This window comes from Zonotrichia leucophrys, chromosome 3 (genome assembly GCF_028769735.1).
Source record: "Zonotrichia leucophrys gambelii isolate GWCS_2022_RI chromosome 3, RI_Zleu_2.0, whole genome shotgun sequence".
Taxonomy (NCBI): Eukaryota; Metazoa; Chordata; class Aves; order Passeriformes; family Passerellidae; genus Zonotrichia; species Zonotrichia leucophrys.
Genome location: NC_088172.1, coordinates 102,220,294 through 102,244,798, shown reverse-complemented (window position 1 = coordinate 102,244,798; position 24,505 = coordinate 102,220,294). Strand labels below are relative to the sequence as shown.

The 24,505-nt window shown below is 45.7% G+C and overlaps 4 protein-coding genes and 1 long non-coding RNA gene across 22 annotated transcripts in view; 3 read left to right on the top strand and 2 right to left on the bottom strand.

Moving 5' to 3' along the window:
- Positions 1–9,998, top strand: part of CCDC88A (coiled-coil domain containing 88A) — a 74,396-nt gene extending 64,398 nt beyond the window's left edge. For 14 of the 18 annotated variants that reach the window (XM_064709700.1, XM_064709701.1, XM_064709713.1 and 11 more), the window contains one exon: positions 424–4,580. In XM_064709700.1, the coding sequence (XP_064565770.1) occupies positions 424–1,437 (1,014 nt within the window). In that variant the 3' untranslated portion in view covers positions 1,438–4,580. The other 4 variants (XM_064709714.1, XM_064709717.1, XM_064709718.1 and 1 more) reach the window with 1 other exon arrangement.
- On the bottom strand, positions 9,376–10,487 carry LOC135446151 (prolyl-tRNA synthetase associated domain-containing protein 1-like). Its single transcript, XM_064709720.1, has 2 exons — positions 10,388–10,487; positions 9,376–9,813 (listed from the first exon to the last, which is right to left on the bottom strand). Exons 1-2 carry the CDS (start codon positions 10,466–10,468, stop codon positions 9,376–9,378), a joined length of 519 nt encoding a protein of 172 aa, XP_064565790.1. The 5' UTR covers positions 10,469–10,487.
- Positions 10,488–11,901: 1,414 nt separating this feature from the next.
- Positions 11,902–21,934, top strand: MTIF2 (mitochondrial translational initiation factor 2). Its single transcript, XM_064709696.1, has 14 exons — positions 11,902–12,149; positions 13,380–13,611; positions 14,098–14,203; positions 14,935–15,106; positions 15,268–15,428; positions 15,888–16,064; positions 16,463–16,602; positions 16,980–17,104; positions 17,830–18,034; positions 18,625–18,877; positions 19,659–19,799; positions 20,542–20,706; positions 20,837–20,977; positions 21,319–21,934. Exons 1-14 carry the CDS (start codon positions 11,962–11,964, stop codon positions 21,486–21,488), a joined length of 2,376 nt encoding a protein of 791 aa, XP_064565766.1. The 5' UTR covers positions 11,902–11,961; the 3' UTR covers positions 21,489–21,934.
- Positions 21,935–22,109: 175 nt separating this feature from the next.
- Positions 22,110–23,810, bottom strand: RPS27A (ribosomal protein S27a). The gene is made up of 5 exons (XM_064709697.1): positions 23,585–23,810; positions 23,279–23,333; positions 22,999–23,084; positions 22,586–22,717; positions 22,110–22,292 (listed from the first exon to the last, which is right to left on the bottom strand). Exons 1-5 carry the CDS (start codon positions 23,630–23,632, stop codon positions 22,143–22,145), a joined length of 471 nt encoding a protein of 156 aa, XP_064565767.1. The 5' UTR covers positions 23,633–23,810; the 3' UTR covers positions 22,110–22,142.
- A 208-nt stretch (positions 23,811–24,018) lies between these two features.
- The window catches only part of LOC135446148 (uncharacterized), a 46,562-nt gene continuing 46,075 nt past the window's right edge, over positions 24,019–24,505 (top strand). Inside the window, exon 1 of the long non-coding RNA XR_010439676.1 lies at positions 24,019–24,075. This is a non-coding gene — a long non-coding RNA (uncharacterized LOC135446148). The remainder of the gene's footprint in view (positions 24,076–24,505) is intronic.

Sequence of the window (24,505 nt, the reverse complement as noted above, 5' to 3'; positions counted from 1 at the left end):
AGGTCTGCTGCTGTTCACCAATCCCAGAGCCCCTTTCATAGCCTCACAGAGCCATTCTGGGTGGAAGGGTTTCAAGCTTTCCAGTCTTCTGCCAGAGCATTTCCCTAATTCCTTTAGCTTAATTCTTCCCCAGTTGTCTCTGGTACCATTTTGAAAACAACTGCAGTCTTTCTTCACTGAGTCTGAATATTATTCACCTAAACTCTTTTTTTGTAAACTGCGCAGAAGATGCCTAAGTATGTATCATGTTTAATGTTTAGTATGTATCATGTTTAATATGTTTAAAATGTGTAATACTGCTTTTAGAGATGAGAAATTTAAAAAAAACCAAATCTTTGTAGAATTGTTCACTTATGTCCACAAAAATTGCTTAAGAAAAGGTAAAAATTGCAGTTTAGAAACTTACATTTTCTGTTTTTACAGATGAAGTCTGCAAGTGAGGAGAACCTTTTAGATGAAGTGATGAGGAGCTTGTCCGAGTCTGCGGAGCTGGCAGGGAGGGAGAAGCTGCGGAAGCAGCCGGCAGCTGGCTGTGGGATCGTGAGATCCCTGAGTGTCAGAACCACGGGGGATTTCTCAGACGGACGATCCCTCAAAGCAGAGCAGCTGGTGAGGCCCGGCCTCAGGAAGGCTGAGGATCTCTACTTCAGCAGCTCTCCCATCAAATTCAGCTCGGGCGCCCAGGGGAAGCCCCGCTCCGTGAAGGAAAAGATCCAAGCGACGGTGACCCAGCGACAATCCAGGGACTGCAACCCCTACGCCACCTTACCTCGTGCCAGCAGCGTCATTTCCACGGCAGAAGGCAGCACCCGAAGGACAAGCATCCATGATTTCTTGTCTAAGGACAGTAGGCCGCCCGTGCCCGTGGATGCGGCCCCGGCCCCGGCCGACAGGAGTGCTCCGCCCGGCTCCAGTGAGTACTCGGCTCTGCGGGTGTCCTCTCCTTGCGTTCCCGGTGGGCCTGCCCGGGGGGAGCGCGGCCCGCAGGGAGAGGCGGCTCCCCCGCTCGCAGCGCGCCCTGTAGGAGGTAACCCTGAGCCGGCCAAGCCTTCCAGGATGGAAAGGCCAGGCGGCCGGGAGAGGACTTTGCCGAGCGCGGGCGCGTTCTGGGATAAAGCCAGCGGGGCTGGGAGTGGCAGTGCAGGCTCCTTCGCTGCGCCCCAGCCCTTCCTGTCCCTCAACACCGAGTTAGTCAGCAATATCAGTGGGTTGCCCCTGAGATCCACCTCCAAGGCAGCTGAGCAGGCAAACGTGTCAGCGTTCAGGTCAGTGCTGAGGAGCCAGGAGCAGCCTTGTGCTGCTCCAAAGGCCCAGGGTGAGCCACGGGCAGCTCTGACCGGGGACCCTGTCCCTGCCCCCGGCCCCGGCCAGGCCCAGTCCCCGCTGCTGGTCTCAGAAGATAACCAGACCCTGTGGTATGAGTATGGCTGTGTATGAAGGAAAGCTGTATTATTAAATATTTATGTCTAACATGCCATAAAGGTGTTCTCCATGTCCACTGGATGACAGAGGAAACTTCCCTCCAATGAAGGAATCATTGCTGTTTATCCGCGGGGTGGTTGTTCCCTGTGGACTCTGTGGCATGTTTGAATGTGGAATTGTAACCCCACCAAAGCCTGCATGAACCATTAATTGCACTGTGTATATTTTGCATGCCTTTATAATACAAGCTCTATTTTTATTTGTCATGCATTGCAAATATTTTGGTGTTTTCCTGTTGGTTACTGCTGCATGTTAAAGCGAGCGCATGCCCGGGACGGCGCAGGGAGCAGCATTCCTGGGACAAGGACAGCACTGGCAGGGGAGCTCGAGCTCTCTGGGCTCTCAGTAATACACTGAATATCTACCTAGAGGGAAAAAACCCTTTTTTTTCTTCTTTCAAAAATGGGGTATTAATGGAAAGAAGCATTTGGAGATATCTCAATGTCTTCTTAGCCTTTTCATTTATGCTGTGTCATGGCATAAATGCACAAGGAACAAGTGCCCAGTAATCTAAGTAATTCAGTGCCTCTAGTTTGCACAGTAAATATTAATTACTGTCCATACTGAGTAATAAACACACAGACCATTCATAATCCTGAACAGAAATGAGAATTCTTACAAAGAGGTGATAAATAGTTGTATGATGCACAGCACTTGTCATGAAAAAATGACCTTTTCCACCTTTTCCCCTTGGTCTGCGTTGTCTTTCCAGTCGTGGGTACAGTTGTGGTGAAGTGTTTGGTTTTATCAGGGGTCAAATAACAGGCTCCTTGTGATGCATAGGAATAAAAAACTGTCTTGAGTATGGTGGAAATTAATTTTTTCTTTTCAATGGAAGTACCACTGATGTAATAGAAAACAATTGGTGTAACAAAATCAGAAAATGTTAAGTTAATACAGTTAAATAAAGGAAAAAATAACAAAGTTGCTTGCAAGGTTATGGGAGGATATGAATACTTCAGCAAAAAACTCCTTAAATTCCAGATGAGCAGCTGAAGAGAAATGTTGAAAAGTAATTAGTTAATGTGCCACTGTCTCTGCACATGCTTGGAACTTCTCAATGGTAAATTCAAAGAGAGTTTAAAATTGTATCAGATTTGAGCTATAATTACACTAGGCTTTGGACATGAGCACTTCTTTGCAAGAGAACATTGGTTATGGCAGTTACAAAAAATTGGAATGACAGTATAGCTAGAGGAAAAATAATTAAAATTGAAAATATATATTGAAAACAAGTGTCACATTCTGTTTTGTACAATTGCATTTATTCTGCCAGCAGTTTTGTGGCAGTCACAGAACCACTGTGTGGGCTGAACTTTGAATTCCTTCGTGCTTAATTAGGGAGGGGCAGTGAATCCATAGCTCCCAAGGAAGAGCAGCAGATAGCCCATGTGGGAGTCTGGCAGGGCTCTGTTTTGTTTGGGATGGGAAGCCCTGCAGTTCAGGAGCAAGGGGAGGACACTGAATGTGTGTGGAGAATAAAATGTTGGTTGGAGGATGTGGCACAGTCCTTCCCCAGGTCTGCACCACTTGTTGTTATTGGGCTGATAAATCTCTCATTCCCCCAGCACTGGGCACAGTCAGTTATTGCTGTGTTCCCTCTGGAGCTATCTCAGCAGCCAAATAATGAGAAATCTGAGCTGTATCATCTCAGTTTCACACATGTTTACTCTCACAGAGCAAGAGCAGTGTTCTAGTCTTGGGTTTGACTTCTCTCCATGTGTATTTGTGTTGGGATTAGGTTGGAGGTGAGGAGCACCAGCGTCCCAAGTGATGTGTGCACAAAGCGTTTTGCAGGTTGTTTAAAGAATTACAATCCTATAGAGCCCTTAATACAAACTCACCCTGAGCTGCCAGGCTCTGGCTTTTCTTCCTGTGCCCTGCAGAGCCACTGCTCAGAACAAGGTGTGCAGCTGCTTTAGGTCAGCTCTGGCTGCAGAAACCTTGGGTGTGCTGTTGCCTCCTCCTCTTGCTTAGGTTCTTAGACAGTCACACCTACAAAAACTTCCAGTATTGTCCTCAGCTTCCCTCCTAAACCCCAAGGGCCTTGGAATGGCCAGGCAGGAGTGTCCTGGAGCACCAGTGTCTGCAGTCTGCTGGAGCTGGAGACACTGACCTTGTCCAGCTCGAGGCACTCTGCTCTGATTTGTAAATTTGCAAGGAATTGCATTTCAGTTCTGAGTTCTGAGGAGTGAACTTGTTCCACTGAGTTCAGCAGCAGCAGAATGTTCTGCAAGAGAGTGTTTAATGGCTCTGAATAATGTCTTGTCAACATTTGCTTGTTATGTATGAAAAAAAAATGTTGTCATGGACAGAAGGATCTTTTTTCTCCTTCACATTTTGGATGTTTGTGGATGTCTGTCTCTGTTCAAGTAGGGGAAGGTTCCATGGAATTCTTTCCATTCCCAATCCCTGCTGCTCCTCAGGGCCATGTGCATGGCAGGATGGAGCCCTTGCTCATTCCCTGTTCCTGCTGCCTTGGGCAGTGCTGAGTTAGGGCTTTGCATGATACTGATAAACACTAAATATGTGGCTGCTGCCCAGAGAGGTTTTGTTGTTCAGCTCAGCCATTTGCTCACAGTTGAGGTTTGCCTGGCTCAGGGCTTGCTTGATGCTTTGCTTTCAGTGACTGGTGAGTTCAGATCTGCATTTTGCATGTTCAGGCTGTTGCATGCCAAGACAGTTCTGTGCTTTGTGGAGCTGAATGTGAACGTTCCTGTCGGTGTGCAGCAGGTCAAAACACAGTGAAAGAAGTTCTCTGCCAGGGCCAGTCAGCTGTGATTGCACCTCATTATTGCTTTTTATCTCCATTGATGCAGAAATGTAGGGTTGGTGTAGCTAAAGGTGATGAGTATCTGACTGTGGCTTTAGGAATAACACCTGGCTGCTGTAAGTGCTGAGATGGATGGCAGTGAGTGCAGCTGAGCAGGCACTTGCAGTGAGTTTCTTCTGTCCCTCTCCTCTGTCCTTTCCTCCTAAAAACAACCAGGAAGTGTTCATGTATCCTTTTGCTCTCCTAATGAGTAGAATGTGTTTTAATGCATGAGGGGTTTTTTCATGTCCTGATAAACACAATGAATAACCTGAAATGCTTTTCTCTGCAGATGTGGAAGCTATCCCAGAAAGCAGAAATTCAAAAAGCAGGTCTAGGGAGCAACAAAGCTCCTAATTCTATTACCCACTACCTGAGCTGTGGGCCAAGTGGTGAGTTTCCTGCCCAACCTGTAAATGAGATGAATTTCATTTACAACAAACTAACAGCATTCCATCCCAGCCCCAGAGCACATTGCATTAACCAGATGTAAATCCTGCTTGCTTCCCTGGCTTCTCTCGCGCTCACCCGTTAGCCTGGGGCCTGTGGCTCTGCAGAGCTTCTTCCAGAGACAGGGAACCTCGTCCTGCTCAGCCTTTTGCCTGTAAAAATGACATTTAGCTTTAGCTTTCCAATCTCCTGAAGAAGAAAGTTCAAAGAAATCCCATTAAGAAGTAATACTGTAGTCAGTTTTTTAGACAGGGACAGGTAAATCTGAAGGAAGCGTTGAACAAAACTCAGAGTATTCAGTACCCCACGGAATCTGTCTTGTTATAAAGCTTGGTTTTGGTGTTCTGTCCTCTTCTCGACTTCCCTGAGCCCCTTTGGTGCATGCTGTTAGTGCTGTTAGTGACTGAACTCTGTGTGTTGTGCCTCTACACTTGAAGCTTTTTCTTACACTCTTTTCTCTTTCTGCCTTTCGACTGAACACAGAGAGAAAAGTGTCCTTCAGTATCTCAGTGTGAAGCCTTTATATCTGAAGTAACAAGACAGCGACTGTAGGAATCATTAATAAAAAATTAAGGGAATTTTTTACATTCTTCGTGACTAGAGCAGGCAAGAAATAAAAACCTACCTACCTACCTTCCTTCCTTCCTTGAATCAAGGAGCTCTACTGGAGTCTACTGCCGAAAATGTGTAGATGGTCTTAGGAATTATTGCACATTGCACTGTTAAGATCTACTGAATAAAGGACAGTTCTCATCTCCCTAAGGACCGAGGATTTTAAGGTCTCAAGAATTACTCCAGGGGAAAAAATAAAAAAAAAAAAACAAAACAAAACTTCTTTCATCTTCTGTTTTTGAAATTAGCCACTGATTTGCTTAAGCTTCTGCTAATAATTAGCCAAACCCCCCCAAAGCTAGCAGTTTCTATTTACGTCTGTAAATCTAAAGGAAATGCTGTAGAATTTTGTTGAAATGGACTGTATATACAGATACAAAAACCTCACAGCTACTGGCACTTCACTGCCTTATTTGGTTAGCATAATCTGCATGAAATTGCTCTTAAGAAAGTTTATGCTGATTTTTGTTGCATACTGCAAGAGAAGAATTTGTTTACATCCATGGAAAAGCTTGGTAACTAACAGAAGTGGGAGTCATGGGATAATGGTATTATAGAGACATTGTTTGTCCTTTGTGTTTTTCACATTCCCCAGTTACTCTGCATATGTATGTTCAGATGTTTCTGACAGGAAATTGTCGGGTATGGTTTTTCTATAACTTTTATTTTAATACAAGGCTGTTTTCCACAAATGCCATTTCCAGAATAAGACTGTCTTACAATGTTTGTGTATTGACTAATTTTTTTTTTTTTTTTTACTGTTTGTCTTTTGACATGAGCTGATTGTGGCTTAGGAGGTTTCTTGATGGCAAAAAGAAATGTAAATAATATCATAAGCATTTTACAATCAGTTCCCTCTAAGGTTATCTTTTACTAGATACATTTTGTTCATTATTGATTTATATTAAAGTCAACAAACATTATTGGTACATTTGGTGGTCGCATATATTTGTCTGGAAAGATTTGCAGCGAGCTCAGAGGAAGATGATGGGAACTGAGACCCAAAACGAGTTGTTCTATTTTATTAAAGCCAGTAAGCACATTCCTGTTCCTCGTGTGAGGGGCTGAGTTCCCTGTGTCACCTCCGAGTGTCCAGCAGGAGGTGCACAGTGTCACCTGCAGCTTCCTCAGAAGGTGGGCCCCCTGCTGAAGGCAGTTGAAAGCATTCAAAAGCTTGAAATCTTCTCAAAACGGGGAAAAAAGAGGCATGCACAATAAGCTTTAGAAGGGGAGATTTTCTGTTTGTTTTCTTGAAAATTAGTTTCTTCTGAAATTTTCTTTGGGATGAAATGGGCTAAAAGATCTGTACTGAGGGCATAGCGGGTATGACAGACAATTCAAAGGCCATAAAGATCAGGAAAATCTCTCTTCACTCGGAATGACTGAGTTCAAGCTCATTTCAGGACCTGGGTTCTCCTCAATCTCTGCTGACAGAGAGCATCTCAAACCCCCAGCCAGAGCCCTTTGTCACATTGCTGTTACAGAAAAATGCTCTTGACCCAGGAGGTGGAGACTGCAGTGCCAAATGGTGCCAGGGTCCCAGCTGGGTGCCTGTGTCTGGCACTGTCACTGCCATGACTCTGGCACACCCTGCTGTGTGTGGAGCCCTGCTGGGCAGTGTCAGTGCCCTCAGCACAGCTGGACGTGCCCTTTCCTCACACAGGGATCCTCCTGCTCCACTGGCCAGCTCAGCTCCTCTCAAGCTGCTTTGCTTTGCTTTGCCTTGGCACCGGAGCAGTCAGGTGGCTCTCTGTGCTCTGCCAGTTCCCCTTCTTCCTTTCTTCACCTTCCCACTCTGTGCCCTTCAAGGGAAATGCAAAAAACCAAATTTGCCCTGGGAGCAGCTTCAGTTCCTGCTGCTCCCAATGCCAGGGATGCACGTGGCAGCTTTGTACCCCAGGAATGCCAACCCCAGCACTGCCAGTTCCAGGTCACAGAGGAGGTTCTCATGCCATACAATGTGTGTGTTCTATTTGCTTTTCTGATAGTCTCTGAGGATTTAGTAACATTCCCAGCACCTATTGTTATTATCATTATTTCTAAATTTTGTCCGGGACATGATGCAGCCTAACAAAGGGAGCTCATGTGTGATTTTTAGGGGTAGCTGATGATGTATATGTAAATAATGCTTTGATATTAATAAAACTGCCTTAAAGGAATGTACCGAGGTGTGAATCAGAACTTAAAAAGCTCTTATTTAAAACTGTAATTTCCTTTACATATTGATTTTTTTAATGTTTGCCATTGTATACATTTATTAATGATGTTATTAAAATGCCAAACCAAATAATTTTTATTCTTATTTTGTGTGTGTGTATATTTATACACACTTTTTTCTGGAAACTGATGTTACTGGAAGGGTATTGGTGTCGTGGTGATTGTGCAGTGAGTATTTCTTCTGGAAGGAAACTGATAAAACTGTAGCAGAATTTTTCTGGACCATGTGTAGTTTGTTCTGTGTGATTTGTGTAGAGCTGGGTAGCTTTTAACTGTACTCTATTTTGATACTATTAAAAAAAAAGAGACTGATTTCATAAGTAAATACAAAAAGAAATCATTCTAGATTAGCCAGGTGTAGTATTTGAAGCCTGGTAGTTATTTTTGCTGAGATGAGTCTCAGGATCCCTTCTGAGGATGAAGTTAGTCACACTTTAGGCAGTGCAGATTCCAGGATTGTGCACGTCCTTCAAACAATTTGTCACATTTCAAACATTCCACATTTAAAAACCTTGGCAAGTCAAATCTAATATTCTTTTGTTTTTGAAGTGCTAAGGGATTTAGGGGTACCACAATAAATAAAACTTTAAGGGGGAGGGAGAGTGAATGGCAGGGAGAGAGGAAGATAAATATTAGATTTAAAGACACGTCCTAATGTATCAATGTGGAGCTAATTTAGTGGTGCATCTGTCAGTCCAGCTCATTCATCTGCCTAGTATTCCTAAATACCAGATGTTCCCTTCTGTAAAATCTCATGGATCTGGACATCTCTCTAGTGCTCTTCCTACAGCTGCAGCATTTTTGGTCACTTCTTTCCCACTGGACATGCCTGCCAGGATAGATGGGGTTGGTTTGTGTCTGTCAGAGCTGGAGAACTGGAACTGCTGGATGGTGAAGGGTTCTGTCACTCAGAGCTCCAAGAAAGGTGCCAGATCCTTCCAGATGAATGAAACGTGGTAGGGCTGTGAGTGAAGGAACTTGCCTTACTGTAGATGATGATTTTTCCTACTCAGTTAATAGTAATTGTTCATTCACCCAAGATCACAAATCCTTTTCCATGTTTTTCATTTGTGCTCCTGTAGTTTTGGTTTCAGTTCATGCTGATGCTCTTGCCCTGGAGGCTTTGTTTGTACTGACACTTTCCTTGGGCTGCATCCTAAAGCCTTCACCCCCATCACCCTCAGATTCCATCCCTCACTCACTGCTCCCCTGGCTTTGGCTTTGGGGGTGCTCATTGCCAGGGGGTGTTTACTGCACTTGAGGGAATTTCTGCTGCTTCTGTCTTCAGCACACCATGATTGATTGAAAAATGACAATCAAGTGCATTTCCTGTAGTATAGGTTTTTTAGGTAAAAAGAATAAAAAGAAAGCAATGTGTAGTAAGATATAAATGGGTGCAGGGACAGTCACTCTGTCCTGGGGGTACTGACAGGTCCTACAACTTGGAATTTGTTCTTTCCTTGTAATGTCAAGTTTAAACCTTCAAGGCCAGTCCCATGCCTGGGAAATTCTAATTTTATCCATTTACTGATAAAGACTGTAGTAGTATTTAAATAATGCCTTTTCTACTTACTAGCTACTTAGTGGTAGATTGCAAAATGTCTTTTTAAGAACACTGTTAACCTTCTAATAACTGAAAGGCAGTATTTTTTTTCTCACCAGATTATATGCTACAAATTTACATAACTGAAACAAATGAAAAAGGAGTAAGCCATTTTTTTAAAAGTTTTATTTGTAATGAGATTTTTCACCAGTTTTGCTCTACAAAAATCTATGAGTAGCAGTAGAAAAATGAACTTCCTCTACTTAATGTCTTCATCGAAGTGTACGATGATGGGCTCGTGGCCTGTTGATCTCACAAACTTCAGGAAGTCGTCGGGGCTTAAGCCCATGGTTGCAGAATTTGTCATTGGATGGAAATAGACCTTTTCATGGCCCCCTTGGAGCAGGGCAGCGTCCAGCACCAGCCTCACATCTCCCTGGTCACAGAAGAGGGCGAGCGGCGTGGCACAGCCCTGACCCACTCGCAGCTTGTCCAGCATGGCGTTCTCGTCAGCAAACCTGAGGTTTCCGCTTCCAAGGCCCAGCTTTTTACCCAGTTCGTTCAGATTGACCTGCCTGTCGTGCAGGACAGTCACCAGCCAGAACCCTTTCTTCTTTTTGTCTTTAAGAAACAGGTTTTTACTGTGAGCTCCTTTCATGTGTTGGACGTGGGGCATCATTTCCTCAACAGTGAACACCTGGAAATCGGCAGCAGTGCGGTGTCAGACTCTGTATCCCATTAGACTCCCAGTCGTGTGCTGGCAGGTATCTTTTGTTAAATATTTAGAAAATGCTGAATGTTCTACTCGGCCTAAAAGCTGTACCCTTTTATGAAGGAATTTTAACAGAACACGAATAAAATGTGACGAACTGCTCCGGCACACTTTCAGAATCGTTTCTGTCTCGTGTGTGCAGCAATGCCTCGCTCTAAAGGCAGCGCTGGGAGCGCTCCCGTTTGCGGCTCCACACACGGGGAATGACGTGGCTTGTAAATGGGAGCGAGCAGAAGTTTGGGAAGCATCTTGGATGCCGCCGACTTCAGGGAAAATAAATGGGCAAGCCGCCTCTCAGACTACGGGGGAAAGGGGGCGGATCTGGAGGCAGAGTCAAAGCGACCAAAAAACGTCCCCAGCCATTGTGCCAGGCCCTGCGCGAACTTCCTCACTGATACTTCTGCTAAAGCCGCGGGGGCAGAACCGCATCCCGCCCTGATACCGCTGTGCCCCGCTGGCATGGCAGAGTTTATAGCCGGGTTTTCAGGAGGCTCCGTACCTGGGGGTGCTCGGCGGTGACGGTGGCGATGCCCAGGTCCCGCAGCCGCCGCTCCAGCGCCTCCCGCAGCTCGGCCGCCATCGCGCCCCGCCCGCCCCGCTCTGCCCCGCCCCCGGCCGCGCCCTGCCCCAAAGAACCGGCAAATCCATCAAAATTGAGCCCGTTTTTTAAGGAGCACCCCCCTGCAGATCAGAGCGTGGATATAATATGTCCCCAACCCACCTGAGCCTCCCCTCCCGCACAGTTCAATACATTTCGTGTTCCTTAAAGCCATTTCCTTCCCAGATAGCGACATTAACGCATTGCTTCGGCACACACTGTATTTGGTTCAAGTGTTGGTTTCAAGCAGATATTTACTTTTTAATCCTTTTGTCCATGTTCTTACTCTAATTTCAGGTTATGGCTCCTTACGCACAGTTTTCCTGAAAACGCTGCTAGATAAAAAAGTTACGAAAAAAAAAAGCTAAAAAGAAAATCAAAATACATTATACACCCTATAAACAAAAACTGCATCATTTGTATTCTTTTAAATCAACCAATAATAATAATAAGGAATTGCAGCTAAGGGACAATGCCAAACATTAATGGCCACACAGTTGGAAAATATTTCTACAACCCAAACCATAGCCCTGACCTATGACATAAATAATTATTTGTTTCCAGTTTACCCTTCATAAAAACGGGCAATCTGTAATAAGCTTTAAATTAAAACAGTATGACTCTGCAGTGAAGAGACATGGGTAAAATACGATCCCACACTAATTCCCAGAGCCTTACAGCAGCGCACAGGAAGATTTCCAGGCAGCATCCAGTGGAAGATCAACTCAAAAAGCAGATTTGCAGTAAATTCTGATGACTGTTTCACAGGCTAAATCTATCTTTGCATTAAAACGCTTTTCAGTTCAGTCCCAAGATGTGTTGCCCTCGTAGTTGCCCTTGCTTCCCAGCATGTCTTCTGTGCTAGAACACTGACTGCTTTTAATGTGCTTTGCACAACTTTTGGTATTTAATTTTTTTTTTGTGATCTATTTTTGAGAAATACACAGGTCAGATATGTGAAGGAAATTATGGTCATAACTCATCACACACAATTTGCAGTGTCCGGGCAAGGATCGCCACAGCATCAGGCAGACCCCTGGGATTATCCCTGGGTTTTACAACCAGCATTAACCAGGTAACATTAAGGAAGGACTTTTCACATGTAGAGCTTCACCTTACATTTTTGCTTTCTCTACTCCATTATTTTAGAGACGCCAAATTAGAGAGGACGTAAAAATCAGGCTTTATATTGCGTGTGGATGGGGAGGGCTTTGCAGAGAGGAAGCTGCTGACTCCTGGCAGGAAGGAGTAAAACAGATTTAAGTGTGTAGATAAATAAATAGATGTTTTTAAAAATAAGTTTCAAAGCCCCAGAATGGGCGTAAACTCAGAAAAATCATGTCCCGTGACGGGTCCGTGTCCCGCCTCCCCTGAGGGCATTTCCCGCCTCCCGTGAGGGGAGGCCCCGCCCCTGTCCGGGCAGCCCCAGCGTCGCATCTACGCCTGCGCAGTTCCCTCGTACCCCCTGGCGGCGCATGCGCAGAGAGCGGCGCGCCGAGCGTGAGGCACTGAGGGGACGCGGAGCTTTTTCCTTTCCTTCCCTCGTTCCCTTCCCTCTTTTCCTCCCTCATTCCTTCCTTCATTCCGCGGGCTGTCAAGGCCGGCACCCAGGGGCTCGGAGAAAGGCGCTGCCCCCGCGGGGAGGTCGGGCTGCAGCTGACAGGTATTAACCAGGCAGAGCCGTGGCAGGAGAGCAGCAGGAGCGGGAATGTCGCTGCTCCGCGCCGGGAGCCGGGAAGGGTTTTCCGCAGGCAGAGCCTGGCTGGGCTTCGCTGCTGAGAGCTTGGCCAGCGGGCCTTGACCTTGGGTTGTTCGTGTGTTTGTGTGGGCAGCGTCCTGTGGCAGCTCCGCGGCTCCCTCGGCTTTACCGATTCAGCCCCTTTGCGGTTCTCTTTAGGGTTAAAAACCCCACCAAAACAGCTCGGTTTGGTTGGTTAAGTTTGTCATGTGCTCTCCTGCTGCAGGAGTCAGAGTGCAAGGGAGGTTTTAAAGGGCCCGCGGCCATTCTGGGAGGAAGGAGAGCGGTCCCTGCCTTTGGGAGGGTGACACAAGGACACCTGTGAGTGGGGACATGGAGGGAACAGAGGGTCCGTCCCCGAGCAGGACAGAATCACAGAATGCTTTGGGTTGGAAGGGACCTTAAAGACATCCTGTTCCACCCCTGCCGTGGGCAGCGACACCTTCCACTGTCCCGGGGAGCCCCGTCCGAGCCGGCCTTGGGCACTTGCAGGGACGTGGCAGCCACAGCTTCCCTGGGAACCCTGTGCCAGTGCAGAACAGGCAGCTCTGGGCAGCAGGAGGAGCTCAGGATGGTGTACAGGATAATTGGCAAAACGACTCAAACCAAAGTTAAGATGGTTAAAACAAGATATGGGATGATCTGAGAGAAGCTGAGCCAGGGCTTAGCCTCACTGGAGGTCTCTGAGCACACCTCAGCACTGGTGTCACTGCCGTGCTGTGGTCTTTCATGGTCTTTCAGTGGTGCTTTTGTCTTGAAATGCTCGGGAAAAGGGCATTTAGCAGCTGTGTTTTGCTGGCTTAGAGAGGTAGTTGACACTTGTGTAATCCTGTCAGCATAGCATGAGGAGTACAAATGTGGGGGTTTTGTAGGAGATGTCAAAGAACCTGCAGTGGGGGAATTAATGCTTTATATCAGAGATCGGTGGAGAAAGATGAAAGATCTGTAAGCTCTTGGTAGATCCATCGTCTGCCATAGAGAAGTGCAGAAGGAAATGGAAAAACTGGAACAGTTCCTAAACAGTTTAATTTTGTCACTGTTAAAAAGCCTGTTTGGAAACATAACATTTGTGCTTCGTGTTCCTGTACATTTTGTCCTGAGAAGGAGGATCCTTGAGCCTCGAGGCTGACCTCAGTGTGTGCTTTGTGTTTGCAGTGGGGAAATGAACCAAGGGCTGCTGCTGAGGTTTGAAAATCTGGTGCAGCTCCGTGGTGCCTGCCAGCAGCTGCGTGCCCTGTCCTCCAGGAAGGTGTGTGGAGCGCGATGGAAGCCTGTGGAGTTGTCTGCACATCCCCTGGGCTCCCTCCCTCTGCATCCACAGCTCTGGCCAGAACACAGATTAATCAGTGCTGCCTTACCACAGTGCAGGCATCTAGCCACAAAGGAGGTAATTAAGGACATCCAGCAATCCCTGGGTTTGTGTGGGAAGTACAAGAGCTCAGTTTGAACATTTGAATTAAAAAAGGAAAAAAGCACTTTATTCATGAGTATAGAGACTTGTCATAAATCTATCTATGAGACAAAATTTACTTCCTGTATAATTTTTTGCCATTCCCTCTCAAATATGACTTAGACCAGTAGCATCATGAATTTTTGCTGACACTGGAGAAGAATATTGCAAACAAAAATGGAAATGGTTTTATTAGTTTTTGTCCTTGTCCTGAAAAATTAAAAATGCAAAACGATTAAGGGTAGTGTGCTATACATTTGAAATGTTCATTATGATGTGTTAACTCATTCATTAATTGTAATTAATTGGTATTATACTAAAGAAGATGTGTTTAGCTCAGATGGCTTGAGACCATTGTCTTTTTAATATTGGTTTTGTTGACTCTTAGTTTATATTCCTGTGTTTGTGTCTAATTCCATGCAGGAGACAAAAAAGAAGAAAAAGAAGATTCCCCTGACAAAAGGTGAAGTGGAGATAAGGCAGAGGATGACTGTGGAGGAACTGGCACAAGCTATGGGCAAAGACATAGGTGAGAGCCTGCTTTGGGGTCAGGAACAGCAGCATTTGTCACACCCCTTCCCCCAGTGACAAAGGAAAGGTGCCTTCAGTGGCCTGAGTGATTGTGGATCCATCCCAAAGGAAATGCTGGCAGACACAGTGCAGACTAAAGAGAAAAGATGTTGGGCCATCCAAATGTCCAGGCCAGCCATTTAAATGTGAAGAAGCCATGTCTGTCTGTCTGTCCAGGAGTAGGAATCTTGGGTTCAGGAGCAATTTATGTTTCATTAGAACAGTCCTTTGATTCACTGGGAGTGGCAAGACTTGTCTGGAATTGCTCCCTGTAACAATTTTTGACTCCTGTAATAGTTCTGTGTTCTACAGCCAAAGAAAGGAGCATGGGATCAGATTTATCAAATTTCCTTCCTCCCTGAATCACTCCTTTGCTCTGTGCTTTAGATGAGTTTCAGCTGTTTTCTCTTTTGGGGTTAGTGGAAAAGTAAGCCCTGAATATCTGAGTGAAAAATAAGATTCTAGCAGCTAACAGAGTAGTAATTTTCAGTAAATCTGCAAAAAGTTCTTCTCTGCAAGTACCTAGATTAATGGCAACTTCTAGATAAATCTAACTAAAGGAAAACTGCTTGGTGAATAATATTTATTAGCACAAAGAAAATATAGAAAAGTCTGATGAAGTGGGTTGGGTTTTTTTGTCCCACATGTTTTTGTGGATGTAATTGTTAAATGTGTTTATGTTTGCTGCAGATCATGTTTATGAAGTGCTGCTGTACACAAACATTAACCTTGATTCAGTAGAACCAGATTCCATCTTAAGTGAAGACCACATCAAGATGATTGTTCAGAAATCAGGAATGAAGTATAAATCAGCAAAGCTGAAAGAGGAAAAGGAAAGAAAAAACACAGATGCTGTCAAGAGGCAAGTTGTGAACGGTTTTTTTTTTGCTCTTTTTATTCTATTCCTTTCTGCAGGTGTTTGGGGAGCAGGCAGCTTTGACTGTGTGGCATCGAGTGCTGTGGTGGGTGTGACCCAATTAAATTTTTTTGGTATTTCATCTCCTGTTTTTGCTGCAATTGCAGACCTCCTGCAGACCCAGCAGTGCTGACCCCACGGCCCCCAGTTGTCACCATCCTGGGCCACGTGGATCATGGCAAAACAACCCTGCTGGACAGCCTGAGGAAAACCCAGGTGGCAGCCATGGAAGCAGGAGGCATCACACAACACATTGGAGCTTTTATTGGTATGACCCAAGTCCCCCTGCTCAGCTGAAACACAGTTTCCTCTCCATCTCACACGATTTCCTCTCCATCTCACACAGCAGGCTGTGTTCATTGGGGGGAAAAACGTTGCCACATAAATGGTGAGAAAGGAAACTATAACACAAAATGTCTGTTGCTGATACCTGTCATAACTATGTACATAGAGCTTTGAGATTAATTGTCTGCACAAGTTGATATTAGATTATTTGGGGTTATGGAAGATCCCAGGACACTTTCTTGTTCCTGAGGATTTAACAGCACCTTTGACCTTCATGCCAACAATTACCTGACTGCCTTAACCATGTCATTATTATTAAAATGTCCTGATGGCCTAAAACCTGTCATTATTATTAAAATGCCCTCAAAGGGGTGGTGCTTGATGTACAACAGATCAGATGAAGCTGGCTGAAGTGCTGATGTTGCTGTACCATTTGTCACAGTGCACATGCCCTCTGGGGAGAAGATCACCTTCCTGGACACCCCTGGCCACGCAGCCTTCTCAGCCATGCGGGCCAGGGGCACCAACGTCACCGACATTGTCATTCTGGTGGTGGCAGCAGAGGATGGAGTGATGCAGCAAACCATAGAGTCCATCCAGCACGCCAAAAATGCAGGAGGTACAGAGTGGGGGGCTTTGGGAGCCTTGTTTTACCTCTCAAAAAAGCCTGCTTGGACTGGGATCCACAGAACCTGGGAAGTGACTGTGCTAGTCCCATTCATCATCCCCTGTGATGTTTGAAATGTCCTGAATGTTGCAGTAATACAGAAAGATGCTAAAATATGAATATGTAACAATGCAGGAGTACATTGTTTAGGTTTTTTTACCTTCTCTACATGGGTTACTCCTGCAGCTTCCTCCTGGTAGCTCAGATCTGGGTGGCTGCTCAGGGAAGAGGCACCAAGTGAGACAATCTGTTCTAAATGCCCCTAACTTGCTCTAACCTTTTCTAGCAGCTCTGGTGGGAGCAGCAGGTTTTGGTTAGGTTGGTGCTGAGTTTGTGTGCTCTATTTTTAGTTCCTCTTATCCTGGCCATTAATAAATGTGACAAACCTGAAGCTGATCCTGAAAGAGTAAAGAAGGAATTGCTGGCTCACGATGTGGTGTGTGAAGAGTTTGGAGGTGATGTTCAGGCTGTAAATATTTCTGCACTCAAGGTAAGATTGTGGTAGAAAAAATGATGCTGTTCATGGGTGTCTAATATGTGCAGAGAAATGCATTTTTATTTGGCAGCTGGAAAACAAAATGCTTCTCTTCCTGGTATTTGATCTCTTGCCATGAGGCAAGAGCCAGAATTATTTGAAACACACTGAAATGTATTTTGAGGCTCAGACTTCCAGCAAGCCATAATATCTCATTTTTCTGCTGGTAATTCAGACCAGCAGTTTTGTGTCTGATGTCTGGAAGTCTTGCCTGGGTATTGAATGTCCTCACATTTCAATAGAGCAATTTGGCACTAAGGGTTGGACTTCTGATCCCACTTTGCTTGGGCACTTCCTTTATCCTGTGTGGTTTTGTGTGGTTTTATTTTCAGGGGGAAAACCTGATGGTTTTGGCAGAGGCAACTGTTGCTCTGGCAGAGATGTTGGAGCTGAAGGCAGATGCCACGGGGCTGGTGGAGGGAACCATCATTGAGTCTCGGAAGGACAAAGGGAAAGGGTGAGTGCAGTGCCACCTGTGCCCTTTGGGACAGCACAGACACGCTGGGCAGGGACCTGTGCCTCAGTGAATAAAGGCAGGACACTTCCTTGGCAGTGTTCCAATACTGCTCTGCAGCACAAGAGGTTATAAAGTGATGGCGCACAATTCTTCACATCCCTGAAATGAAAATCCTGTAACAGGAAATAGTTTCAAATGGTAGAACTTCAGTGGTTTTTTAAAAGTCTTTTAAAAAGTAGGAATGATGACTTAACTGTCAATACATACAAAATTCATGACAAGTTTTGTATAACATAACATTCTACCCTTAAGTATCTTGGTCCATTGGCAGGGTCCATGAACAAGGGGTGTTCTTCCCTCTTTAAAAATGAACTGCATTCTACAGGGTTGTTGGGATTTGTTCGGGGTTGGAGTTTTTTTGGTTCACTTAATGTGTAAAATCATCCTGTTGCTGGGTTCACAAAAGTCAGATTTTGGATTGATCTGCAGAAATGAAGAGTGCAGTACAGATTTTGGGGCTTTTTAACTCACTGAAACATTTGGTCAGTGCTGTAGTAAATCATCACAGGAGTACAAATCAGGAGTTTATGGATGACACCTGGGACATTCTGCCAGTGATGGATCACAAATCCGTTCTGGTTGTGTTGTGCCTACACTGGCTGTGAAGACAAGGAGAAACATCACTTGAATTTTGTCTGTTATTTTTCTCCTCTGCTCCTCACTAGTCCACTCACCACAGCCATCATCCAGAGAGGAACTCTGAGGAGAGGCTGTGTTCTGGTTGCAGGGAAGACCTGGGCTAAAGTGCGCTTCCTGTTCGATGAGAATGGCAAAGCTGTGGATGCTGCCTCACCAGGCACCCCCGTGGAAATCATGGGCTGGAAGGAATCCCCTTCAGCAGGAGATGAAATCCTTGAAGTAGAGTCTGAGGTACACAAAGAACTCTTCAGTGAAGAGCTCACAAGGATGGGAAGGAGCTGAGTGACAAAATAAGTGAGAGCTTTTAATCACCTGGATAATCCCATGAAAGGTCGAGTGTGGGGATTAAGGGACCTGAGCTGATGCTCTGGAAGAGGAATGAGGGTTTGCATTTTGCCTCTTTCTTTTCCACCCTTCCCCTGCTGGACTGTCCTCATCTCCACTGGAGCAATCCAGTACTTGAGCAGATCAGTGTTTTAATTTGAGAAAGACATAACTCTTGCCTGACAAAAAGAAAATGCATAAAATACAGCTTGAGATGGGTGTTGTGAGAGCTGGAAAAGCACCACATGAAAGAATGAACAATTACTCTCTTCTGCAATGCAGAGATACTATAAAAATAGGCCTTGAGTCATGTGGTAGCTCAGGGAGGAAAAGCTCTTGTCTCATTCTCTGCCATCTGTGCAGCAAAACTGGAGTTAAAAGTGAAGGAAAATGAGTGAGCCTGTAGAGAGGCTGTGAAAGGATGAAATTGCAGTGTTCTGATGCAGTAATGATCAGAGGTAATGATGTAAAGGTAATGTTTGTGTCTTCCTGCCCAGCAAAGGGCACAGGAAGTTGTGGCTTGGAGGACCTATGTTGAACAACAGGAGAAGATGAAGAAGGATCTGGAAGTGATTGAAGCAAAGCAAAAGGAGCACAGGGTGGAATATGAGAAGCAGCAGCAGAAGCTGGCCCACCTGACCTGGAGACAGAGGAAGGCAGTGCTCTACAAGGCCAACAAGCAGCTGATGTTCTCAAGGCCTAAGGAGAGGACAGAGATGGATGAAAACACACTCTCAGTAATAGTGAAAGGTGCTGTCCCTGTCTGTGTGCTGCTCCTTTGGGTCTGTGCTTCTCCAATGCTCAGTCTGAAACAGAGCTCTAAACTAAACACAGCTTCTGTTACCAAAAGTTTGGTCAGTTTAAAATTTATTGAACTCCCATAAGAGCAGGGACATCAGAAAACATCCACTGGGCAGGAGGATGTGCTGCCACAGGGCCAGAGCAACAGAACTTAACATGGTCAATGCACTTAGCCAGGGGCTCCTGAGTAAAACCCATACATATAAACCCCAATATAAATATATCTATATTTTTTTATATATTATATATTATATATTATATATTATATATTATATATTATATAATATATATTATATATAATAATATATATATATATATATATATTATATATATATATAAAACCCTATATATGTAAAAAAAAACCCAAGCTGTAAGCATTTTGCATCAACAAAATAGAGGAGAATAACAAAATAACAATTATGTATTAAAGTGGGATAGGAGGCAGTTGGTTTAACCTCATTTAGTGGTACTCAAGCAGTGACTGTAGTTGAAAACCTGCAAACCTGACCTGACAGTGACAGCAGATGTAGAGCCTCTGGCCCTTCTGTATTTATCCTGTTTATTTTTGGAATTAACAAACAGTTTGGATGGGTTTTAACATATTACTGAAAACATAGTAAGAGTGACAGATGTCAGAAGGTTTTCTGTTGCACAGTGTGGAGTTGACATTAGTTGTATTTCTGTGTCTTGACTTACACAAAGCCAGCAGTACTTTCATTTATCCGTGCAGGTGATGTGGATGGATCAGTTGAAGCTATTCTGAACATTCTGGACAGCTATGACTGTGAGGATGAATGCAAACTAGATATTGTCTACTTTGGAATGGGAGACATCAGTGAAAACGATATCAGCCTTGCTGAAGCGTTTAATGGTGGGTGTTTCAAAATCATTTTACAGTTTTGAAATTACTGACTTACTGAAATGCACAGGCCTCAGCCAGGTTTTGTTTTCTCAATAATTAGCAGCATCAATAAGGTAAATTTTTGTGAATGTTAAAAATGTTTCCTTGAACATCAGGCCAGTGCAGAAGGGGAGGCTCAAAGTCCCACAGAAATGGAAGGACTTTGGAAAAGCTCTTGCCAGAAATTCAGTTGTTCAGGTTAAACTCTGGCTCTTCACTCAGGCTGCTTTATGATGCTCACACAGGGCAAAGCTAGAAAAGCAGGTTAGAAAATTATTTTCTCAGGGAGGCAACTGGCCCTAGGACTGAGTCAGTTGTTGCTGTTCATACCCCATAATTCTCAGAGAGTGAGGTCACTGCACATGCCAGTGCCCACAGGTGGGCAAGAATCATTTAGAATTCACTTCCAGCTTTATTTGGAAAACCTTGTTGGTTTTCCAGCCCAGAAAGAGAGATCTTTCATACATGAGCTATGTATGTTATTTTCTGCTTTAATACCTCCAGCTCTGTCATCAAGGACCTTCTGTGGGCTTTTCTGGGCCATTTATTTCGATAGGTTTGTAGCAGCCCATGAGCCACAGCAGGAGAGGCAAATGGTCCCCCCTTAAAAGAGAAACAGGAATAAAATGTACTCTGTGCTGCAGAATTTCACTTCAACTGCTCAGAGACTGATCCCTTGCAGTCAGCACTTGACAGCTGTTTCATTTCTCAGGTGTAATATTTGGATTCAGTGTGAAAGCCAATGAAAGCATCAAAAAGCTGGCTGATAAAAAGGGAATAAAAATTAAACTGCACAACATTATCTACAAACTCATAGAAGACTTGAAGGATGAGCTGAACAGCAGGCTGCCCCCAACTTTGGTGGAGACTACAGTAGGTGAGTTTTCATTGATACATTTTTGCCTCAAAATATGGAAAATTCTATACTCCTAGAAAAATGCACCCTGCTTCTACCTCGTGCCAGTTTGTTATTCCCGTGGACTTCAACTTTACTTTTTTCCTTTTAGGGGAAGCTTCTGTTCTTGACACCTTCTCTGTCACAGTAGGAAAAAACAAAATTCCAGTGGCTGGATGCAGAGTGCACAAGGGGCTGCTGGACAGAAAAATGAAGTTTAAGCTAATCCGTAACAGGGATGTTATTTGGAAAGGTGAGTGGAATTGCCACAAAATGTGGATTTGTGCTTAGTATTTTTAGATATTGCTAGTTCCCTGGGAAGTCAGTGCAAAGGATCCTAGAGAAATCCTGAATTCTGTCCGGGATTGTTCCCAGAGCCTTTTCCAACCACTCTCTCTGGTGGGCAAGTGGAGCATCACAGGCTCTGCCTGCCTAGAGAGCTGTGTCTGACTTCATTAACCACAAGCACCCCCATCCCCACATTTTCCTGCTTTCCCTGTGCAGCCAGAGTGAAACATTAATCCTGCAGGAAGGGCAAACCAAACCCCTGCTCTGCTGCTGGGGGCCTCTCTCTCATGCATTTTCTCTTTGTAGGATGTTTGTCATCACTGAAGCACCATAAAGATGATGTCCAGGTAATAAAAACAGGAATGGATTGTGGATTGAGTTTGGACAAAAATCTGGAGTTCAGTATTGGAGATGAAATTATCTGTTATGAAGAAAAAGAAGTTCAACAGACAACGTCCTGGGACCCAGGGTTTTAAAGACATTTTAACATGTGAACACTGAAGGACATTTATTATGATCCTGGCTGGCCTTTAAGTCTTAACATTAAATGAACTTTCAGAGATGCACAGGGGCTGTTCTTTACCTCAGAGCACTTCAGATACATTTTATATCCAAAATGTTCTGCTCTTCCATCATGTCAAGCAACCAAGCTGCCCTCACTGGAACATGGGATAAACACTGGAGTAACTCCAAGGGTGTAAAACCAGCAGGGTAAAATATTTCTGGACAATCTCTTGGTTCCAAATTAGCTGAGCCATCTCCTCCCTCCCCTCCCAGTGCTGCTGTGCAGTATTTCAGTGTGTTGGCTGCATTTTGTCACCATGTCACCCCACTCTCTAGCCCTGACCCACTGTGCACCACTGAAATTGCTGGTTTTCCACATCAGAACTGTCTCACGTTAAGGAGACCACTTTTAAACTTAGCTTGGGTGTTGGTTTTCTTCCTTTCACAGCTGGCACCCAATATTCTTTAAATCCAACTGCTGCTTCAGTTTTACCCTCAGCATTTCACCCCAGCTGGCTGGCAGCACCCCACCGATCTTCCTCACTGATCAGCAGAGAGCAAACGCAGCGCCACAGAAAGAAACCCTCCAGCCATACACAAGTTCAGATTTTTATTGTCTGGTACATTTACTTGTCTTCTGGCTTGTTGAAGCAGTATGTCAGACAGCACTTGCCACAGTAGTGCCTGTCAAAGTGGCTGGCCATGAAGACTCCAGCCCCACACTCCTCCGAGGGGCACTCCCGGCGCAGGCGGCTGATCTTGCCGTTCTCATCCACCTGGCAGGACAGACAGACAATGGCTCACATACACCCTCCTTTCAAAAACAATAATCATTTTGAGTACTTTCCACTGGCATAATAGTTTTTGTAACAGCAGCTACACCAAAGCTCTTGAGGTACGTGTCAGAAGTGCCCAAATGCAACAGACTGTGGGGTCTTTGGTTTAACACAAGTACATGGAGTTTAAATATTAAATACACAGGATCTGTGCAGACCTTTTACAGGCTCCACACCCTCCCTGGTGAGAGCTGAGTTTCTATCAAGTTCCCCCCCAGATTAGTTCTACCTACCTTGTAGTACTTGAGCACTGCAAGCTTAACCTTCTTCCTCTTATGCTTGTTCTTCTTGGGAGTCGTGTAAGACTTCTTCTTCCTTTTCTTAGCACCACCACGAAGTCTCAGCACCAGGTGAAGGGTTGATTCCTGTTTGTAAAGCACATGAAACGGACTCAAAATGCTTTCTCAAGGCAACTGCAGCATTTAAACAGGCCTCTTCCTTCTACCTAGAGAAAGTGCATCTCGAGTGCCAGGCACATAGGAAAGCTCTAAAAGGATTATTTTTTGTTAAGGTGGCATCCCAAACTCCCAGCATCAACACTACTCCAATCCCTTTGATTTGGTTGAATTTATTAGAGACATTTCTCAATCTCAGCAGCAAATCTCAGTCAGCTCTGCCCGTGCCAGCTCCTGCCTTTCCCACTCACTTTCTGAATGTTGTAGTCGGACAGTGTGCGTCCATCCTCCAGCTGCTTCCCAGCGAAGATCAGCCGCTGCTGATCCGGAGGGATGCCTGATGGTGACAGAAATCAGGAATAAATGAGGGATGTGAGCTACGGCATGCTGTAATAAAATCAAGATTGTTGCAGGGAATTATATCTCTGTAAGACACACATCAATCCACAAGAGTGCAGGACAAGATAATGTATATAACATATACTAATTGATATCAATATATAATAGTCAATAAGTGCCTTTAGAACTTACCCTCCTTATCCTGGATCTTCGCTTTTACATTTTCTATAGTATCAGAAGGTTCAACCTAGTATGAAACAGAACACCAGAATCAGAACGCGCTGCACGTTTTAATCAGCCCAGCAAGGCCGAAAAACCACGAGGCGCTCCCGGCCCAGGCCCGGTGCTGCCACGGCCATTCCGGGCCCCGCCGCGCGGTCGGGACCGCCCGAGGCAGCGCAGGGCCGCGATTCTCCGCACATCCTGGGCTCGGCCGGCACATCCCCGCCTTCCGGAGCACCGGCAGGCACGGGCGGCGCGGCGGCGGCGGGGGCTCACCTCGAGGGTGATGGTTTTCCCCGTGAGGGTCTTCACGAAGATCTGCATGGCGAGGCGGGCACGGGGGACGGCGGGGACGGCGGGACCGGAGCGCGGGCTGCCCGCGCTGCTCGCGGAATGGCGGCGGGGGCCCGAGAGAGCGCCGCGCCCGCACGCACGGGGTTTCCGTGCGCGCCGCAGGGGAAGTGCGGCGGGCTGGGACTACGGCTCCCGGCATGCCCCGCCAGGAGCAGCCGCGGCCGAGCCTGCTGGGAGATGTAGTCCCGGAGCGGGAGGAGTGGGCGGGAACTGCGGCTCCCACAGTGCACCGCGGTGGCAGTCGTGAGGGGAGGAGGAGCCGCCATGAGGGGAAGAGGAGGAGTCGCTGTGAGGGGAGAAGGAGGAGTTGCCATGGCGAGTGAGGCGGGGCCGTCGTGAGGGGAGAAGGAGGAGCTGCCGTGACGGATGAGGCGGAGCCGCTGTGAGGAGAGAAGGAGGTGCTGCCGTGACGGGTAAGGCGGGGCTGCCATGAGGGAGGAGGAGGAGTCGCCATGAGGGAGGAGGAGGAGCCGCTGTGAAGGCGGGATTCTCCAGCCGCGTCACTCGGGTTGTTTTGTGCGCTGTAGTGGCTGTCGGTGGAATTTTTATTCTAGGGCTAGCAGGTTTACCTGCGTCTCCGCCAAGGTCAGGTTGGACATGACTTGGAGCAACCTGGTCTAGTGGGAGGTGTCCCTCCCCATAGCGGGGGATGGAACTGGGTGAGCTTTAAGGTTCTTTTCCATCCAAACATTCTGGGATTCTGTGATTCTCTGCAGCCTAAAATCCCAGAATTCGATGCTGTGATTCTTGAGAAGGCAGTTTAAACACGCCTCACAGCCACTTTGCCACCTGCAGATTCCTCAAGATCAATTCCAGGTTTATATCTGGGCAAAGATTTTTAAA

Bases quoted from the DNA above. Each gene is read 5' to 3' on its own strand.
- LOC135446151 (XM_064709720.1), bottom strand. From the start codon at position 10,468: ATGGCGGCCGAGCTGCGGGAGGCGCTGGAGCGGCGGCTGCGGGACCTG. The intron at 9,814-10,387 runs GTACGGAGCCTC...GCCGATTTCCAG, and splicing joins TCACCGCCGAGCACCCCCAG to GTGTTCACTGTTGAGGAAAT.
- MTIF2 (XM_064709696.1), top strand. From the start codon at position 11,962: ATGCGCAGAGAGCGGCGCGCCGAGCGTGAGGCACTGAGGGGACGCGGA. The intron at 16,065-16,462 runs GTACAGAGTGGG...CTCTATTTTTAG, and splicing joins GCACGCCAAAAATGCAGGAG to TTCCTCTTATCCTGGCCATT. The intron at 20,707-20,836 runs GTGAGTTTTCAT...TTTTCCTTTTAG, and splicing joins TTTGGTGGAGACTACAGTAG to GGGAAGCTTCTGTTCTTGAC.
- RPS27A (XM_064709697.1), bottom strand. From the start codon at position 23,632: ATGCAGATCTTCGTGAAGACCCTCACGGGGAAAACCATCACCCTCGAG. The intron at 22,718-22,998 runs GTGAGTGGGAAA...CTTTACAAACAG, and splicing joins CCGACTACAACATTCAGAAA to GAATCAACCCTTCACCTGGT. The intron at 22,293-22,585 runs GTAGGTAGAACT...CTGTCCTGCCAG, and splicing joins CAGTGCTCAAGTACTACAAG to GTGGATGAGAACGGCAAGAT.